The sequence below is a fragment of the Mobula hypostoma genome, chromosome 20 (assembly GCF_963921235.1).
Source record: "Mobula hypostoma chromosome 20, sMobHyp1.1, whole genome shotgun sequence".
NCBI lineage: Eukaryota > Metazoa > Chordata > Chondrichthyes > Myliobatiformes > Myliobatidae > Mobula > Mobula hypostoma.
In genome coordinates, this window is record NC_086116.1 from 48,439,432 (window position 1) to 48,457,638 (window position 18,207).

At 42.1% G+C, this 18,207-nt stretch overlaps 1 protein-coding gene across 1 annotated transcript in view; it reads right to left on the reverse strand.

Moving 5' to 3' along the window:
* The window catches only part of ccdc146 (coiled-coil domain containing 146), a 141,575-nt gene that overhangs the window by 19,129 nt on the left and 104,239 nt on the right, over positions 1-18,207 (reverse strand). The window contains exons 14-15 of the mRNA XM_063072832.1: positions 15,075-15,299; positions 11,109-11,337 (exon numbers count right to left, since the gene is read on the reverse strand). Coding sequence (XP_062928902.1) covers positions 11,109-11,337; positions 15,075-15,299 — 454 coding nt within the window. The remainder of the gene's footprint in view (positions 1-11,108; positions 11,338-15,074; positions 15,300-18,207) is intronic.

Below are 18,207 nucleotides of genomic sequence, written 5' to 3' on the forward strand. Positions count from 1 at the left end.
TTTCACAACATATATTGGTGATAATAAATCTGATTTTGATTCTGATCTTAAAGCTCCACCATGAAGATGGTGACCTGGGAATGTCCAGGCTGTGATTGTCGTTGACTTTTGTTTTGCCTTCTTGCTTCTGGGTCCTTTTACAGCATTAAACTTCTTCAGGGAATCACTACAGAATAGGATAGCCCACCTCTGGATGCATTTTGTTCTTGACAAGCAGCACCATGGATATTGGCAATCCATTTGAGGTAGACAATGAACAAGAAGGCATTTACATTTGATGAAACGCTCAGGACAAGTAAGTATTTAGTGGTAGGAATAGTTCAGGAAGGAATTCAGCAGAGGGTAAGGTCTGTGAGAATGACAATAACTTGTTGATCACAGACAAGGAAAAATGTACGTTATTCATATCAGGATTTAGAAGATTGTTAAGGACTGTTAAGTCTGTTGGTAACAGCAATAGAGTCTGTTCCAACTCATGTGGTGCCTTCATGTACAACAAGAACATTGTAATTTACTTTAGAAGCGCGGCACTTTCAGAATTCTGCAGCTGAGTACTGCACATACCAATCTTCATAAAGGGATCAGAAGTGGAGAGAGTGATCAGCTTCAAGTTCCTTGGTGCCAAGATCTCTGAGGATATAAGCTGGTCCCAACGTATTGGTGTAGTTATAAAGAAGGCAAGACAGCGGCTATACATTATTAGGAGTTTGAAGGGATTTGGCATGTCAACAAATACACTCAGAAACTTCTATAGTTGTACCATGGAGAGCATTCTGACAGGCTGCATCACTGTCTGGTGTGGAGGGGCTATTGCACAGGACAGAAAGAAGCTGCAGAGGTTGTAAATCTAGTCAGCTCCATCTTGGGCACTAGCCTACAAAGTAACCAGGAGATCATTAGGGAGCGGTGTCTCAGAAAGGCAGTGTCCATTATTAAGGACGTCCAGCACCCAGGGCATGCCGTTGTCTCACTGTTACCATCAGGTAAGAGGTACAGAAGCCTGAAGGCACACACTCAGCGATTCAGGAACAGCTTCTTCCCCTCTGCCATCCGATTCCTAAATGGACATTGAAGCTTTGGACACTATTTCACTTTTTTTAATATACAGCGTTTCTGTTTTTGGACTTAAAAAATCTATTCAATATATGTAATTGACTTACTTGTTTATTTATTATTATGTTTTATGTTATTTATTATCATTATTATTATTTTTTCTCTACTAGAATATGTATTGCATTAAACTGCTGCTGCTAAATTAACAAATTTCACGTCACATGCTAGTGATAATAAACCTGATTCTGAGCTTTACATGGGAAGAGTCACTTAGCTGTGGTGAATGTTTAAGGTACAGTCATGCAGATTCCACCCATGGTAGCAGCGTACAAATTAAATGTGACTGTTCTGGTAGCTGATAAGGTGTCGTCTCCTCTGCTCAGAGTTCTCAGTCTCAATCAACCAGAAGCTACTTGTTTTGAGTCTCTCAATGGTCCCCATGCTTGCAACAACAACCTTCCACCTGGGTTGATGGGGAAGAGATAAATGCAGGATAATTATTGTGTTTAGAGATAAATGAATTTCCTTTTCTCATATTTGACACTTGGGGTGATTTTATTGCAGTTTCTAATTTGGCATTGCCAATGAGTCTTTGATGAATAGAATAATTTTCATGTTTCATCATGATGGATATAGAAACGAATTTGCCAAATCAGGGCTCCAGAATCACTGATATATTCCTACCCCTCACATTTCTTTCACTGCAATGTTATATGATGATCATCTATCTGCCTTCACATCCTAGCCTTCCTTGTCAAAATGAAAACAGCTGCTCCTTCTCTAAATGCAGTCATCTTTGTAGAAATAGGTTGTGCAAGTTACATTGTCTATATGATGGGGGCACATTACAGATGAGATTGTGAACCTGTCAAGTGACCTGATTGTCTATTTGAGCATTGTTAAGTTGTACTCAAAATTGCTTGGTAGTACTGAGGCTTTAATGTTATCTGTTACATAAAACTAAGCTGAAGATTGCTGGTTGGTAAATTAATTAGCTACTGTAAATTATCCCTTGCGTAGGTGGGTCATAGAAATATCAGGATCAAGTTTAGTGAAAAAGTTATAGGGAAATCATTTGGGGAACTGTTCTGAGAGTTAGCATTGGCACAAAGAGCTGGATAGTTTCCTTCTACACAGTGAGCAATAATATGAAATAAATATCAAAACAGGGAGTATTACAGTAGTCTTTCTGCAAGAATTAATGAGTTGCTTTGTATTACTGGCTGGGTATCCCTCAGAAACTGGCCAGAATCTGTTCCTGTGTTTGGATATTACAATGAACTGAATACCGTGCTCACTTTGTCCATTCACAAAAGGTGAATGCCTGATGTTCTGGCAATCCTTGCAACTGTATGTATACAGCAATGATGATACAGACTCAACAACTTCTCTTTCAATTCTACTCACTTCCTCCATATTAAAGATGCAGCAAAGAGAACTTGCATGGATTCATCAAAGTTGCTGGTGAACACAGCAGGCCAGGCAGCATCTCTAGGAAGAAGTACAGTCGACGTTTCAGGCCGACACCCTTCGTCAGGACTAACTGAAGGAAGAGTTAGTAAGAGATTTGAAAGTGGCTCTAGGAAGAGGTACAGTCGACGTTTCAGGCTGGGACCCTTCGTCAGGACTAACTCTTCCCTCAGTTAGTCCTGACGAAGGGTCTCGGCCTGAAACGTCGACTGTACCTCTTCCTAGAGATGCTGCCTGGCCTGCTGCGTTCACCAGCAACTTTGATGTGTGTTGCTTGAATTTCCAGCATCTGCAGAATTCCTGTTGTTTGCATGGATTCATCTTTGTTCTAGATTTATTTGGGATCACGTCCCCAATTGTTTCCAGTACATTGACAACTACACTGGTGCAGTATCCTGGACCTATACAGAACTTGAAAACGTCATCATTTTTGTTGTCAGCTTCCACACTGCTCTCACATTTATCAGAATCAGAATCAGAATCAGGTCTAATATCGCTGGCATATGTCGTGAAATTTGTTTTTTTGCAGGAGTAATATATTGCAATACATAATAAAAAAACTATAAATTACAATAAGAATTATATACAGTATAAATATATATAGTTGTATAGTATTTATTTTATTTCTTACATCCAAGGGAGTAAAAGTCCTTATGTTGTGTCTCTGTCACGATGTACAAGCAATAAAGAGGGGAAAATGTGGGAGGATATTGCATAAACACTAAGATTGTATACATAATTGTTTTTCATAGTCAGATCAACAGTCAGATGTGCAATCAGATTAATGTGTATTAATAAATCTAATAGCCTGGTGAAAGAAGCTGTCCCAGAACCTGTTGGTATTGGCCTTAAAGCTGCGGTACCGTTTGCCAGGTAGAAGCAGCTGAAAAAGTTTGTGGTTGGGGAGGCTGGAGTCCTTGATGATTCTCCGGGCCCTTTTTATTCACATACTGCTACAAATGTCCTGAATAGTGGGAAGTTCACATCCACAGATGTGCTGGGCTGTCTGCCATACGCTCTGCAGAGTCAGTCAATTGAGGGTAGTACAGTTCCTGTACCAGGTGGTGACACAGGCAGTCAGGATGCTCTCAATCGTGCCCTGGGGATCTGGGGACTCATGCTGAGCTTCAGTCATCTGAGATAAAAGAGACGCTATTGTGTTTTTCACCACACAGCCAGTATGTACAGTCCAGATGAGATCCTGGGTGATGTGTATTCTGGGGGAACTTGAAACTACTCACCCTCTCAACTACAGTCCCATTGATGTCAACAGGGGCTAGCCTGTCTCTGTTCCTCCTGTAATCCACGATCAACTCCTTCGTTTTTTTGACATTGAGGGAGAGGTTGTTCTCTTGGCACCACATTATTGATAAAATCTCAGATGGAGACAAGAGGGTATACAGGAATGAGATATGCAACTGGTGGAGTGGTGTCACAGCAACAACCTTCCATTCAACATCAATAAGACGAAAGGGCTGATTGTGGACTTCAGGAAGGGTAAGTCGAAGGAACACATACCAATCCTCATAGAGGGATCAGAAGTGGAGAGAGTGAGCAGCTTCAAGTTCCTGGGGTGTCAAGATCTCTGAGGACCTAACCTGGTCCCATCATATCGATGCAGCTATAGAGAAGACAAGACAGTGTCTGTACTTCATTAGGAGTTTGAAGAGGTTTGGTATGCCAACAATAACACTCAGAAACTTCTATAGATGTACTCTGGAGAGCATTCTTGCAGGCTGCATCACTGTCTGGTATGGTGGGGGGGGGGCTACTGCACAGGACCAAAAGAAGTTGCAGAGGGTCGTAAATTTAGTCGGCTCCATCTTGGATACTAGTCTATAAAGTACCCAGGACATCTTCAAGGAGCGGTGTCTCATAAAGGCAGCATCCATTATTAAGGACCTCCAGCACCCAGGGTTGCCCTTTTCTCACTGTTACCATCAGGTAGGAGGTACAGAAGCCTGAAGGCACACACTCAGCGATTCAGGAACAGCTTCTTCCCCTCTGCAATCCGATTCCTAAATGGACATTGAACCCTTGGACACTACCTCACTTTTTAAATATATATTATTTCTGTTTTTGCACAATTTTTAATCTATTCAATATATATATACAGTAATTGATTTACTAATTTATCTTTACTTTTTTTCTTCTATATTACGTATTGCATTGAAATGCTGCTGGTAAGTTAACAAATTTCATGACAAATGCCGGTGATAATAAAATTGAAGAGAAGAAAGCATAGTGAGGTAGTGTTCGTAGACTCATTGTCCATTCATAAATCTAATGGCAGAGGGGAAGGGAAGAAGCTGTTCTCAAAATGTTCAGTGCATGTCTTCAGGCTCCTGTGCCTCCTTGATGGTAGTAATGAGAAGGCAGCATGTCCTGGGTGATGGGTATCCTTAATGATGGATGCCACCTTTTTGAGGCATCATCTTTTGAAAGGGTCTTTGATGTTGGGAAGGCTAGTGCCCATGGTGGAGATGGTTGAGTTTACAACTTTCTGCAACTTCTTTCAATCCTATTCAGTGGCCTCTCCATACCAGACTTTGATGCAATCAGTTAGAATGCTCTCCATGGTACATCTGTAGAAATTAGCAAGTGACATACCAAGTCTTCTTAAATTTCTAATCAAATATAGCCACTGTTGTGCCTTCTTTGTAATTGCATTGATATGTTGGGCCCAGGATAGACCTTCAGAGATGTTGTCACCCAGGAACTTGAAACTGCTCACACTTTCCACTGCTGATCCTTCGATGAGGACTGGTGTGTATTCCCTTGATTTTGCCTTCCTGAAGTCCACAATCAATTCCTTGGATGTTGAGTGCAAGGTTGTTGTTGAAACACCACTCAACCAGTGGATCTATCTCGCTCCTGAACGCATCTTCTTCATCACCTGTAATTCTGCCAACAATTGTGTCGTCAACAAATTTATAGATGGCATTTGAGCAGTGCCTAGCTACACAGTTCTGGGTCCAGATAGGGTAGAGCAGTGGCATAAGTACTCATCGTTTCTCTGACACCTGTTCCTTTTCTGGATTTCTCAGTCTCCATCTCAGGAGGTCGACTAACAAGCCCACAGACTCCCTCTAGTGCCTTTACTATGCACACCATAGCCCTGTTTCCTCTAGCGATGCCGTTTCTGTTTTCCAGTTTCGTTGTCTCCATCACATATGTAGAAATAGTGAGGACTTTCATTTTGGTGTCTCCAAAATGTCCTTTTTCTCTTAAAAACATGTTTTCCTCTTTGCCTAATGGATGTATCTCTCAACCACAATTGCTTAATTTTCTGAATATCTGCTGCCGACCGCAGATGTTGCTTTATTGTCCTAGTTTGTCCATCATTTCTACTTTTGTTTCATGTGTTAGGAAAGTTAGGAAAGCCAGCTACAGTTCAAAATCCCCAAGATTTCTTACATTGGCTATTGAAGACAATGGAGAATGTGAATGACTAGCAATATGGGGTATTGGTAACCTGCATGTTGCAGGTATTTGCTATAGACAAGGAGATGTTATTGTTAATTAATTGGAAAGAGCCAGGCACAATGAAGATAAAAGATCAATTTGACAGTCAATGCATGGACTTTCACTAAGAGATCAACAACTGCTTGTGATTCAACAATTTTGCAAAGACAGATTTAAATTGTCCAGCGTCCCACTGGAATTTTGGCAACAGAGAAGAAAGTCTAAGTGTAAACAATAATTGACAAATGAATTAATCTGTTCCATTTCAAACCAATATGAAAATGTCACAATTTGGCAAATTTCTTTAAGGAAAGCTGTTCAGATTCTTATCAATCTAAGAATTATTTATTTTGAATTTATGCTGATATATTTCAGCTTTCAAAATTAACCTGGCAAGCTTTACACATTTTCTTTCCTATATTATAACTCTGCCAACTCTCAAGTGGTCACAGACACACACAGAGAGAAAACAATAAGGTCAATGGAACAAGAAAATCATACTGTAGCAGAAAGGGCAAAAGAAAATGTCAAATATAATTAGAGATTTGGTTCAAAGTGTCATTCCGTGGTGTGCAATACTATTCTCTAATTCATGCTGCACTATGGAAATGAGTGTTAATTTTTGCCCATGATAGGCAGTCTAGTCATAAGATTAGTGGCCGGACCAGCACAGGTAAGGTAATGCACTGGCATCTGTAAGATAATCTAATATCTGTTCATGTTTCATCCTCTAAAATTAAAATCTATACAATTAAAAGTACAATAGCAGTTATTTATATATTGCATTTTATTGATTCTAGAACCATTTGTATGAAGCCGTATAATGGACCTCCAAATTGTAGCGACGAATGCCATGTCTTTGGAGGAACTGAAAGAAATTCACATTAGGCAGAAAATGGTGTTAGGTAAACTGATGGGTCTGAAGGCTGATAAATCCCCAGGGCCTGATGGTCTGCATCCCAGGGTACTTAAGGAGGTGGCTCTAGAAATCGTGGACGCATTGGTAATCATTTTCCAATGTTCTATAGATTCAGGATCAGTTCCTGCGGATTGGAGAGTAGCTAATGTTATCCCACTTTTTAAGAAAGGAGGGAGAGGGAAAACAGGCAATTATAGACCAGTTAGTCTGACATCAGTGGTGGGGAAGATGCTGGAATCAATTATAAAAGATGAAATAGCGGCATATTTGGATAGCAGTAGCAGGATAGGTCCAAGTCAGCATGGATTTATGAAGGGGAAATCATGCTTGACTAATCTTCTGGAATTTTTTGAGGATGTAACTATGAAAATGGACATGGGAAAGCCAGTGGATGTAGTGTACCTGGACTTTCAGAAAGCATTTGATAAGGTCCCACATAGGAGATTAGTGGGCTAAATTAGAGCACATGGTATTGGGGGTAGGGTACTGATGTGGATAGAAAATTGGTTGGCAGACAGGAAACAAAGAGTAGGGATTAATGGGTCCTTTTCAGAATGGCAGGCAGTGACTAGTGGGGTACCGCAAGGCTCGGTGCTGAGACCGCAGGTATTTACAATATACATTAATGATTTAGATGAAGGGATTAAAAGTAACATTAGCAAATTTGCAGATGACACAAAGCTGGGTGACAGTGTGAAATGTGAGGAGGATGTTATGAGAATGCAGGGTGACTTGGACAGGTTGGGTGAGTAGGCAGAAGCATGGCAGATGCAGTTTAATATGGATAAATGTGAGGTTATCCACTTTGGTGGCAAGAACAGGAAGGTAGATTACTATCTGAATGGTGTCAAGTTAGGAAAAGGGGAAGTACAACGAGATCTGGGTGTCCTTGTTCATCAGTCACTGAAAGTAAGCATACAGATACAGCAGGCGGTGAAGAAAGCTCATGGCATGTTGGCCTTCATAACAAGGGGAGTTGAGTATAGGAGCAAAGAGGTCCTTCTGCAGTTGTACAAGGCCCTGGTGTGACCACATCTGGAGTATTGTGTGCAGTTTTGGTCTCCGAATTTGAGGAAGGACATTGTTGCTATTGAGGCAGTGCAGCGTAGGTTCACTGGGTTAATTCCTGGGATGGTGGGAATGTCATATGTTGAAAGATTGGAGCGACTGGGCTTGTATGCACTGGAATTTAGAAGGATGAGAGAGGACCTGGTTGAAACATATAAGATTATTAAGGGATTGGACACGCTAGAAGCAGGAAACATATTCCCGATATTGGGGGAGTCCAGAACCAGAGGCCACAGTTTAAGAATAAGGGGTAGACCATTTAGAACGGAGTTGAGGAAAAACTTTTTCACACAGAGGGTTGTGGATCTGTGGAATGCTCTGCCTCAGAAGGCAGTGGAGGCCAATTCTCCGGATTCTTTCAGGAAATAGTTAGATAGAGCTCTTAAAGATAGCGGAGTCAAGGGATACGAGGAGAAGGCAGTTACAGGGTACTGATTGTGGATGATCAGTCAGGATCACAGTGAATGGCGGTGCTGGCTCAAAGGGCCGAATGGCCTACTCCTGCACCTATTGTCTATTGTCTACTGTCTTACAATTAGCTAATGCCAGCGAATCTAATCCAGGACCTTACTCTATGGTTTGTAATGTGAAATCCTAGAACCTACTTTAACGGGGTGAGATGATTGGGTCTTTGATATCAACCACTTAGTCACAATTGTGATACAGTCTTCTGATTTCTAATCACAACACTTAACTAAACATTTTTTTAAAAAAACTCACCTAATCTCACTGTTTTTTGCATAGCAGCTGAGTGCAGTTAGCAGAGCTGCTGCCTGACAGCTCCAATGTACAGGGTTTAATTCTGACCCTTGATGCCATCACATATACTTCCTGTGAAGGTATTTCCCCGAGATACATAGTTTCTTCTCACATTTCAAAGATGTATGGATTTGGTTGATTGGCCACCGTAAACTGTCTGAAATGTGGAGGGTAGAATCTTGGGAGAGGGGGAGGTGTGACCAATGAGATTGTGAGAGGAATAAGTTATAGAGAAAATTAATTAGTAGGAGAAAAGGATTGTCCTTTAACCTGCAATAAACTCAATGGGCTGAAATGTCCTTTGTTGCTGTCTGGAAATCTACAGTATACCTTTGCTTGCATCACTTCAATAACTAGAGTTCAACATCAACATTGGCAATGAAGTGCTTTGGTATGGGATAGAAAATGCATTGGAAGACTAGTCCATCATTTGATTGTTGGTGAGAAGAGATGAACATAGTGGTGACAAAAGTTAAGCAGAAAACAGGTCTGCTATGAACCAATGCTACTGAATCAAAGTTTGAGTTTTCTCTGAGTGATGGTCACCCCACAGTTTTATTCCATGTATTCATATGCTCTGAAAAATGTCTCAATGCAGCAGAATAACATTGAAATATGCAGAATAGACATTTTGATAACCCTGTTGCTTATTGTGTTTTACTGCCTTTCTGTTTACTTTTCCTCTTTTTAATGTATTTTCTATCTGACAATTTTATTACTAGTTGTAAACACAAAATAATCTGCAGATGCTGTTGTCAAAGGAACACCCACAATGCGCTGGAGGAACTCAGCAGATCAGTCAGCATCAGTTGAAAAGATTAGTCGACGTTTCGGGCTGAAACCCTTCGTCAGGACTGAAGGAAGAAATTTGGGGAAGGTTTGCAGAATGCTGGTAGTTGAAAAAAACAGTAATTTGAAAGACAAAGAGGTGGGGGAGGGAAGCATGGAGGTGATTGGCAGGAGAACAATGCGAAGTAGTAGAAGGAGGCGGAACTATGAGGGGGGTAATGTGAAATAGGGATAGAGGAAGGGAGGGGGAGGGAATTACTGGAAGTTGGAGAATTCTATGTTCATACCAAGGGGCTGGAGACTACCTAGATGGTATATGAGGTGTTGCTCCTCCAACCTGAGTTTAGCCTCATCATGGCAGTAGAGGAGGCCATGTATGGACATATCGGAATGGGAATGGGAAGCAGAGTTGAAGTGGGTGGCTACCGGGAGATCCTGTCTGTTTTGGCGGACGGAGCGGAGGTGCTCGACGAAGCAGTCCCCCAATCTGCGTCGGGTTTCACCGGTGTAGAGGAGGCCTCACCGGGAGCACTGGATGCAATAGGTGACCCCAAAAGATTCGCAAGTGAAGTGTTGCCTCACCTGGAAGGACCGTTTGGGGCCCTGAATGGTGGCAAGGGGGGAGGTGTAGGGACAGGTGTAGCACTTACAGGACCCCACCACTAAGCACATCTTTCCCTCTCCACCCCTCTCCATTTTCCGCAGGGATCGATCTCTCCACGACTCACTTATCTGCACGTCCATCCCCACGGATCTCCCACCCGGCACTTATCCCTGTAAGCGTAAGTGCTACACCTGTCCCTACACCTCTTCTCTTGCCACCATTCAGGGCCCCAAACAGTCCTTCCAGGTGAGGCAACACTTCACTTGCGAATCTGTTGAGGTCATCCATTGCATCCGGTGCTCCTGGTGCGGCCTCCTCTACATGGGTGAAACCTGACGCAGATTGGGGGACCGTTTCGTCAAGCACCTCCACTCCATCTGCCACAACAGACAGGATCTCCCGGTAGCCACCCACTTCAACTCTGCTTCCCATTCCCATTCAGATATGTCCATATATGGCCTCCTCTACTGCCATGATGAGGCTAAATTCAGGTTGGAGGAGCAACACCTCATATACTGTCTAGCTAGTCTCCAGCCCCTTGGTATGAACATAGAACTCTCCAACTTCCAGTAATTCCCTCCCCCTCCCTTCCTCTATCCCTATTTCACATCACCTCCCTCATAGTTCTGCCTCCTTCTACTACTTCGCATTGTTCTCCTGCCAATCACCTCCCTGCTTCCCCTCCCCCACCCCTTTGTTTTTCAAATTACCATTTTTTTCAACTACCAGCATTCTTCAAACCCTCCCCAAAGTTCTTCCTTCAGTCCTGACGAAGGGTTTCGGCCCGAAACGTCGATTAATCTTTTCGACTGATGCTGACTGACCTGCTGAGTTCCTCCAGCGTATTGTGAGTGTTTATTACTAGTCACTCATTTTGTACTTTGCCAACAGTCTTTCCAAAGTTTTGAAGTCTAACTTATCATTCACATTTGGTTATCCATATTCTTAAATAAGTGTATTCCTAATTTGTCCTTTTCTCACCTCTTTATGTAATGTAGCCAAGTTTTCCTCCACTTCCTGTTTACATGGTACATCTCGGCGAAATTTTTGAATCTTTCTTGTTTCTTCTGCCAGTTGAATTTTCAAAAATTCTATTTCCTCCTCAATACTATGTAATTCCTTATCTCCATTACTAATCAAGGAGTCCTGAATGCTTAACTTCTCATAGAAAACACAAACCTCTTCCTCCCGTTCAATCAACTGTATTCCCCTGTAAACAACAAAAGGCATACATTGCAGTATATTGTACATTGCAATCTCACTTCACCCCCCTCTTCCCCACCCACCTACTTTCCCCCTCACCTGACCTCACCTATCACCTGCTAGCTTGTACACTCCCCCCACCCCCCACCTTCTTATTCTGGCTTTCCCCACTACCTTTCCAGTCCTGATGAAGAGTCTCAGCTCAAAATGTTGACTGTTTATTCACCTCCATAGATGCTGACTGACCTGCTGAGCTCCTTCAGCATTTTTTGCATGTTACATTGCAATAGTTTTTTTTTTGTTTTTTAGCTTCCATCTCTCATTTGTGCAGTTTGATAAACACTGAAGAAATAAAATATACCATTTAGAAATACCTGATCTCTTCTGGCTTGCTCAAGAATGATATTTTTAAATTATACTTATTTATTGCTACCTTGATCCACTGGCATCATTCTTTGGGGTAGTCTAAGTATGGTTGTGATTTTTGACTACCTCCATGAGAACTGCCGTGACCTCTCTGCATAAGTACCACCAACTTCAGTTTCCTTGCATGGATGCACACTAGAAGGAAGTCCAGCTCTTCACTATTGATTGCCCAGTTGTGCTCTGATATTAAAATTACTCACAGATCCCTACAACAGAATGTAGAGTTGCATCCACTTCCCATAACTTAATTTGGGAATACATCCAGGAAATCTCTCTGAGATTAGATTACATACAATAACTAGCTCTATTCATTTGAATGCAGTTAAAGAGCTGTGATGGGAAATGTTACAACTGGATAATTTACATTTTTCAGCTTAAGTTTTGTTAAACACTTAATTCTTTTTGTTTTCTTCATCTGGTGTGGGATTTTGATGTTTTAGGCCCATCACTATAGATCTGAACTCCTTCATCATAGAATCCTACAGTATGGACACAGGCTATTCAGCCCAACTCATCCACATTAAGCTTTGAGCACTGTTCCACATTAAATCCATAGACCATAACATATAGAAGCAGAATTAGGCCATTTGGTCCATCGAGTCTGCTCAACATTTCATCATGGCTGGACACATAAAAGTTGCTGGTGAACGCAGCAGGCCAGGCAGCATCTCTAGGAAGAGGTACAGTCGACGTTTCAGGCTGAGACCCTTCGTCAGGACTAACTGAAGGAAGAGTGAGTAAGGGATTTGAAAGTTGGAGGGGAGGGGGAGATCCAAAATGATAGGAGAAGACAGCAGGGGGAGGGATGGAGCCAAGAGCTGGACAGGTGATAGGCAAAAGGGATACGAGAGGATCATGGGACAGGAGGTCCGGGAAGAAAGACAAGGAGGGGGGGACCCAGAGGATGGGAAAGGGGTATATTCAGAGGGACAGAGGGAGAAAAAGGAGAGTGAGAGAAAGAATGTGTGTATAAAAATAAGTAACAGATGGGGTACGAGGGGGAGATGGGGCATTAGCGGAAGTTAGAGAAGTCGATGTTCATGCCATCAGGTTGGAGGCTACCCAGACGGAATGTAAGGTGTTGTTCCTCCAACCTGAGTGTGGCTTCATCTCTCACTGCTCTCCATCTGTAATTTCTTCGGCTCTTCAACTTTTCGACCACACTTTGACTCAGACTCGCTATCACAGTGAAGCCACACTCAGGTTGGAGGAACAACACCTTATATGCCGTCTGGGTAGCCTCCAACCTGATGGCATGAACATCGACTTCTCTAACTTCCGCTAATGCCCCACCTCCCCCTTGTACCCCATCTGTTACTTATTTTTATACACACATTCTTTCTCTCACTCTCCTTTTTCTCCCTCTGTCCATCTGAATATACCCCTTACCCATCCTCTGGGTCCCCCCCACCCCTTGTCTTTCTTCCCGGACCTCCTGTCCCATGATCCTCTCGTTTCCCTTTTGCCTATCACCTGTCCAGCTCTTGGCTCCATCCCTCCCCCTCCTGTCTTCTTCTATCATTTTGGATCTCCCCCTCCCCCTCCAACTTTCAAATCCCTTACTCACTCTTCCTTCAGTTAGGCCTGACGAAGGGTCTCGGCCTGAAACGTCGACTGCACCTCTTCCTAGAGATGCTGCCTGGCCTGCTGCGTTCACCAGCAACTTTTATGTGTGTTGCTTGAATTTCCAGCATCTGCAGAATTCCTGTTGTTCATTATGGCTGGTCCACTTTTCCTCTCCGCCCCTATCTCCTGCCTTCTCTCCATATCCCTTCATACCCTGACCAATGAAGAATCTTATCAGCCTCTGCCTAAAATATACATAAAGACTTGGCCTTCACAGCTGCCTGTGGCAATGAATTCCACAGATTCACCACTCCCTAGCTAAAGAAATTCCTCCTCATCTCTGTTCTAAAAGGATGCACCTCTCTGAGGCTGTGTCCTCTGGTCTTAGACTTACCCACCACAGGAAACATCCACTGTATCAAGGCCTTTCACTGTTCGATAGGTTTCAATGAGGTCACCCCTTATTCTTCTGAATTCTAGTGAATACAGGCCTAGAGCCATCAAACACTCTTCATATGACAAGCCATTCAATCCTGGAATCATTTTTGTGAACCTCCTATGAACCCTCTCCATTGCACTTGGTCCATAGCTCCTATTCCTAAACAACTAAACATCAAAGTACTGCTTAAATCCTGTCAGCTACCCAGCTTCAATTACTCTCTCAGGCAGTGTATTCCAAGGCTTATTGATCTGTGAATGATGAAAATCCTCCTCCAAATCTCTTTTCTCTTACTCTAAACAGATATAAGCTCTAGTTTATCCACCTGGATATGTGATCTGTCCTATCTGTGTCCACCATAATTTTACATTCCTAAATGATGTTTCCACTTAATCATATCTGCTTGAACCCAGCTTTTCCAGTCTCTAAATTGTTCCATCCTAGGCCCAGAAATACACAAACTGCTCCAGCTGAGGTCTGACTAAGATTTTATAAAGATTGAGCATAACCTTCCTACTTCTCTATTCAATGTACTGATACCTTACTACTATGTTGTGTACCCACACTGCCACCTTAAAGGATCTATGGACTTATGCTCCAAGTTTCCACTGCTCCTCAATACTCCCCAAGACTTAACCATTTATAATGTATTTCCTAGCCTCACTGATACACCACCCAACAGATGTCTGGGTTAAACTCTATCTGCTAGAGCCCAATCATCAACTTAAAATGCAAATAGAGAGGATGAAAACCATAACATCTAAGATTGGAATACTTTTTAAATGATGGGGAAAAAAACTCATACCCATTATCCAGATTTTTTTGGTACATCATGTCATATAATGGAATTGTGAGGTTTGTAATATAAAGATATGCAAGATATCTTGGGGGAAAAGTAGATTGATGTATAATCCACTTGACACTTGTTCAATCACGAACAGTAAATATGATAATAGAAAATAGGAATTCATGAGAAAGGGGAAGGAAGTTTGGGTTTTGAGAAATATAGTAAGTAGTATGTTTCTACATAACTTCCTCTTTAACATATATCTGTGGCTCTTTTCTTATTAATCTTATGTCTTTTCTTTTAAGAATTTACAATTTTACCTTGCATCAGACATCATACTTCCTCCTGGTGATAATTTAACAAAAACATGTGTGATTTCCTGGCAGGGTCCAACCAATAAGTAAGAGTCATATTTCATATCATATTTTCCAGTCAACAATATTTCCTCTCTTTTCTTACTGTTCTTAAAGAAAACCATTAAAATATCCATAACCATATAAAGTTGACAAGTAATTTGACAAATTACCTCTCATTACGATTCCGAACAACAGACTCATATCTTTTTCGTAGCTTTATCATTTCCTCTTCAGCCTGGTTAATCAGACTACTCAGTTTGGCAAGTTTTATTTTCTGACCCTCTCTCTTTTCTCCCATTTCTCGAAGCACTTGGTCTATTTTGCAAATTGCCCTCCTCAGGCTGTCCCGAATGACGTAGCTGTTTGAATGTTTTAGCTTATATTTTTGCAGTTGACTGTGATGGAAATCAGATTAAGTTACAGAAATTAATAAATCATTCTATTTTAACTCACACCTAATGTCTATAAGAACAGTTAAGCTTGCTAAATAATATAATTTTCTATTTGTTTAAAAAAATTCAGTCCTGCCTGCCTGCTTTTGAAATTAGTTGTTACACACAAAATTTTACATCACACAATTAACTTTTGCATGACAATATGGGTAAAAGTTGGTGTGCCCATGAATAAGGTATGTGATAGCACCACTACAGAGGCCAATATATTTGTATTTATCCTCAAACTTGCGCGGTGACTTTCGTGTTTGCTTCAGCAAATCTCTCAAAAGGTAAAGTAGAACTGATTGTACATGTAAACAATGAAGAGACTGTTAACGTTCTCATTGAAGAGGTGAGTAATACTTAGACTAAGTTGTGATTATACTTCCAAAGTTAAACAATCATTGTAAATTCTGGGCTGGATGTCAAATATACATCAATAATCAAAAAGTGCCATATACAAATAAAAAGTAACACACGCAAAATACTGGAGGAACTCAGCAGGTCAGGCAGTATCTGTGGAAAGGAATAAAGAGTTGATGTTTTGGACTGAGACCCTTCATCAGGACTAATGAAGAGTCTCGATCTGAAACTTCGCCTCTTTATTCCTTTCCACAGATGCTGCCTGACCTGCTAAGTTCCTCCAGCATTTTCTGTGTATTACTCTGGATTTCCAACATCTGCAGGTTCACGTTATCATTTACAAATAAAACTCCAATAAATCCAGAATACACCTAAATTTCTCTCAGATTTACGGCATTTATTACTTCATTATGCTAACAGCTGTTGAAATTAGACTTGTTTCAGTTGTTCCACCTCTGAAAGGGGATGTGAAGGGGAACACTTACATAACATCTCGTGTGAACTGACCACATTGGTGGCCATGAAGGATCTTCCAAATCTGGAAGTAGCTGCTAGAAATTTCTCAAGGGCAATCAGGACTGCCGGATTTATCAAGAATATTCACACTGCTGGCAGCTTGCCTATGCAAGGGATGATATTGAGACACTCAACCCATTAATTCATTTCAAAAAGGCAGTGAAGTAGATTTAAGGCAGTTATCCTCTTTTTGAATGAAATGAATTTACTTAAATGTAAACAACAGGAATTCTGCAGATGCTAGAAATTCAAGCAACACAGATAAAAGTTGCTGGTGAACGCAGTAGGCCAGGCAGCATCTCTAGGAAGAGGTGCAGTCGAAGTTTCAGGCCGAGACCCTTCCTGACGAAGGGTCTCGGCCTGAAACGTCGACTGCACCTCTTCCTAGAGATGCTGCCTGGCCTGCTGCGTTCACCAGCAACTTTTATGTGTGTTACTTAAATGTATTTAGTGTTTTCATTTTTTTTACTTTATTTTATTAAAAAATAATTTATAAAATGACAGCATGGAGAGCTAGTTAATCCTGATAACACACATAAAATGCAGGAGGAACTCAGCAGGCCAGGTAGCATATATGGAAAGGAGTAAACGGTCTCCATTTTGGGCCAAGACCCTTCATCAGGATTGGAAAAAAAATAAGTCAGTCCAAGAAGGTGGGGGGAGCAGAGGAAGAAATTCAAGGTGATAGGTGATTGGTGAAACCAGAGTGGTGAAGTAAAGAGCTGGGAAGTTGATTACTGAAAGAGATAAAGTGCTGCAGAATGGGGAATCCGATAGGAGAGGGTAGAAGACCATAGAAGAAAGGGAACGAAGAGGAGCACCAGAGGGAGGTGATGGGCAGGTAAGGAGATAAGTGAGAAAGGGAAACAGGAATGGGGGAATGGTGAAAGGGGAGGGAAGCAATTACCAGAAGTTCGAATAATCAATGTTCATGCCATAACTGGTTGGAGGCTACCCAGATAGAGAGAGGCTCCAGCCCACAACAATGATCCTTTCTCCTGTCTTCAACCCTCCTCCTCTTCCTGGACACCCCGCTCTGGTCTTCTGCCTGCCCTAGGTCTTTACATTGCTAATTGCCGAGACATCAACAGACACGACTTTACCACTCCTCTCTCCAATTCTAACCTCACTCCTCACTCTCTCCACACTAATCCTAACCTTGCCATCAAACCTGTTGATGAGGGGTGGTGTAGTAGTCTGGCAGACAGACCTCTACCTTGCTGAGGCCAGGCGACAATTCTCGGACACCTCCTCTTACTTACCCCTTGAGTAGAACCCCAGAAAGGACCACCATGCCATTAACTCTGGAGATCTCTCATCCACTGCCACCCACCTTACAGTTCCCTTACCCTGCACCTCCCATTTCTACATCCTACCCAACATCTATAAACCTGCCTGTACAGGTAGACCCATTGTTTCTGCTTGTTCCTTCCCCACCCAACTTACGTATATCTGCACACCATGACTCTGTTTTATTCCCCAGTTCAGTCCCTTCTTACCTACACCGGTGACACTTCACATGCTCTGGATCTTTTCAATTACTTCAAGTTTCCTATTTCACCATAGACATCCAGTCCCTATACACCTCCAATCCCCAGCAGGAGGGCCGTAAAGCTCTCCGCTTCTTTCTAGAAAACAGACCCAATCTGTTCCCCTCCACCACCACTCTCCTCCGTCTGATGGAACTGTTCCTCACTCTCAATAATTCCTCCTTCAGCTCCTCTGCTTCTTTCTAGACAACAGACCCGACCTGTTCTACCTCCACCACCACTCTCATCTGTCTGATGGAACTGTTCCACTTCCTTCAAACCAAAGGAGCAGCTATGGGCACTTGTTTGGGTCCCAGTAATGCTTGCCTACACTGGTATCACCCCCTCAGCGCCCATACTGAGCTCGTTGACTTCATCAACTTTGCCTCCAACTTCCACCCTGCTCTCAAATTTTCCAGGTCCTTTCTGACACCTCCCTCTCCTTTCTCAATCTTTGGAGA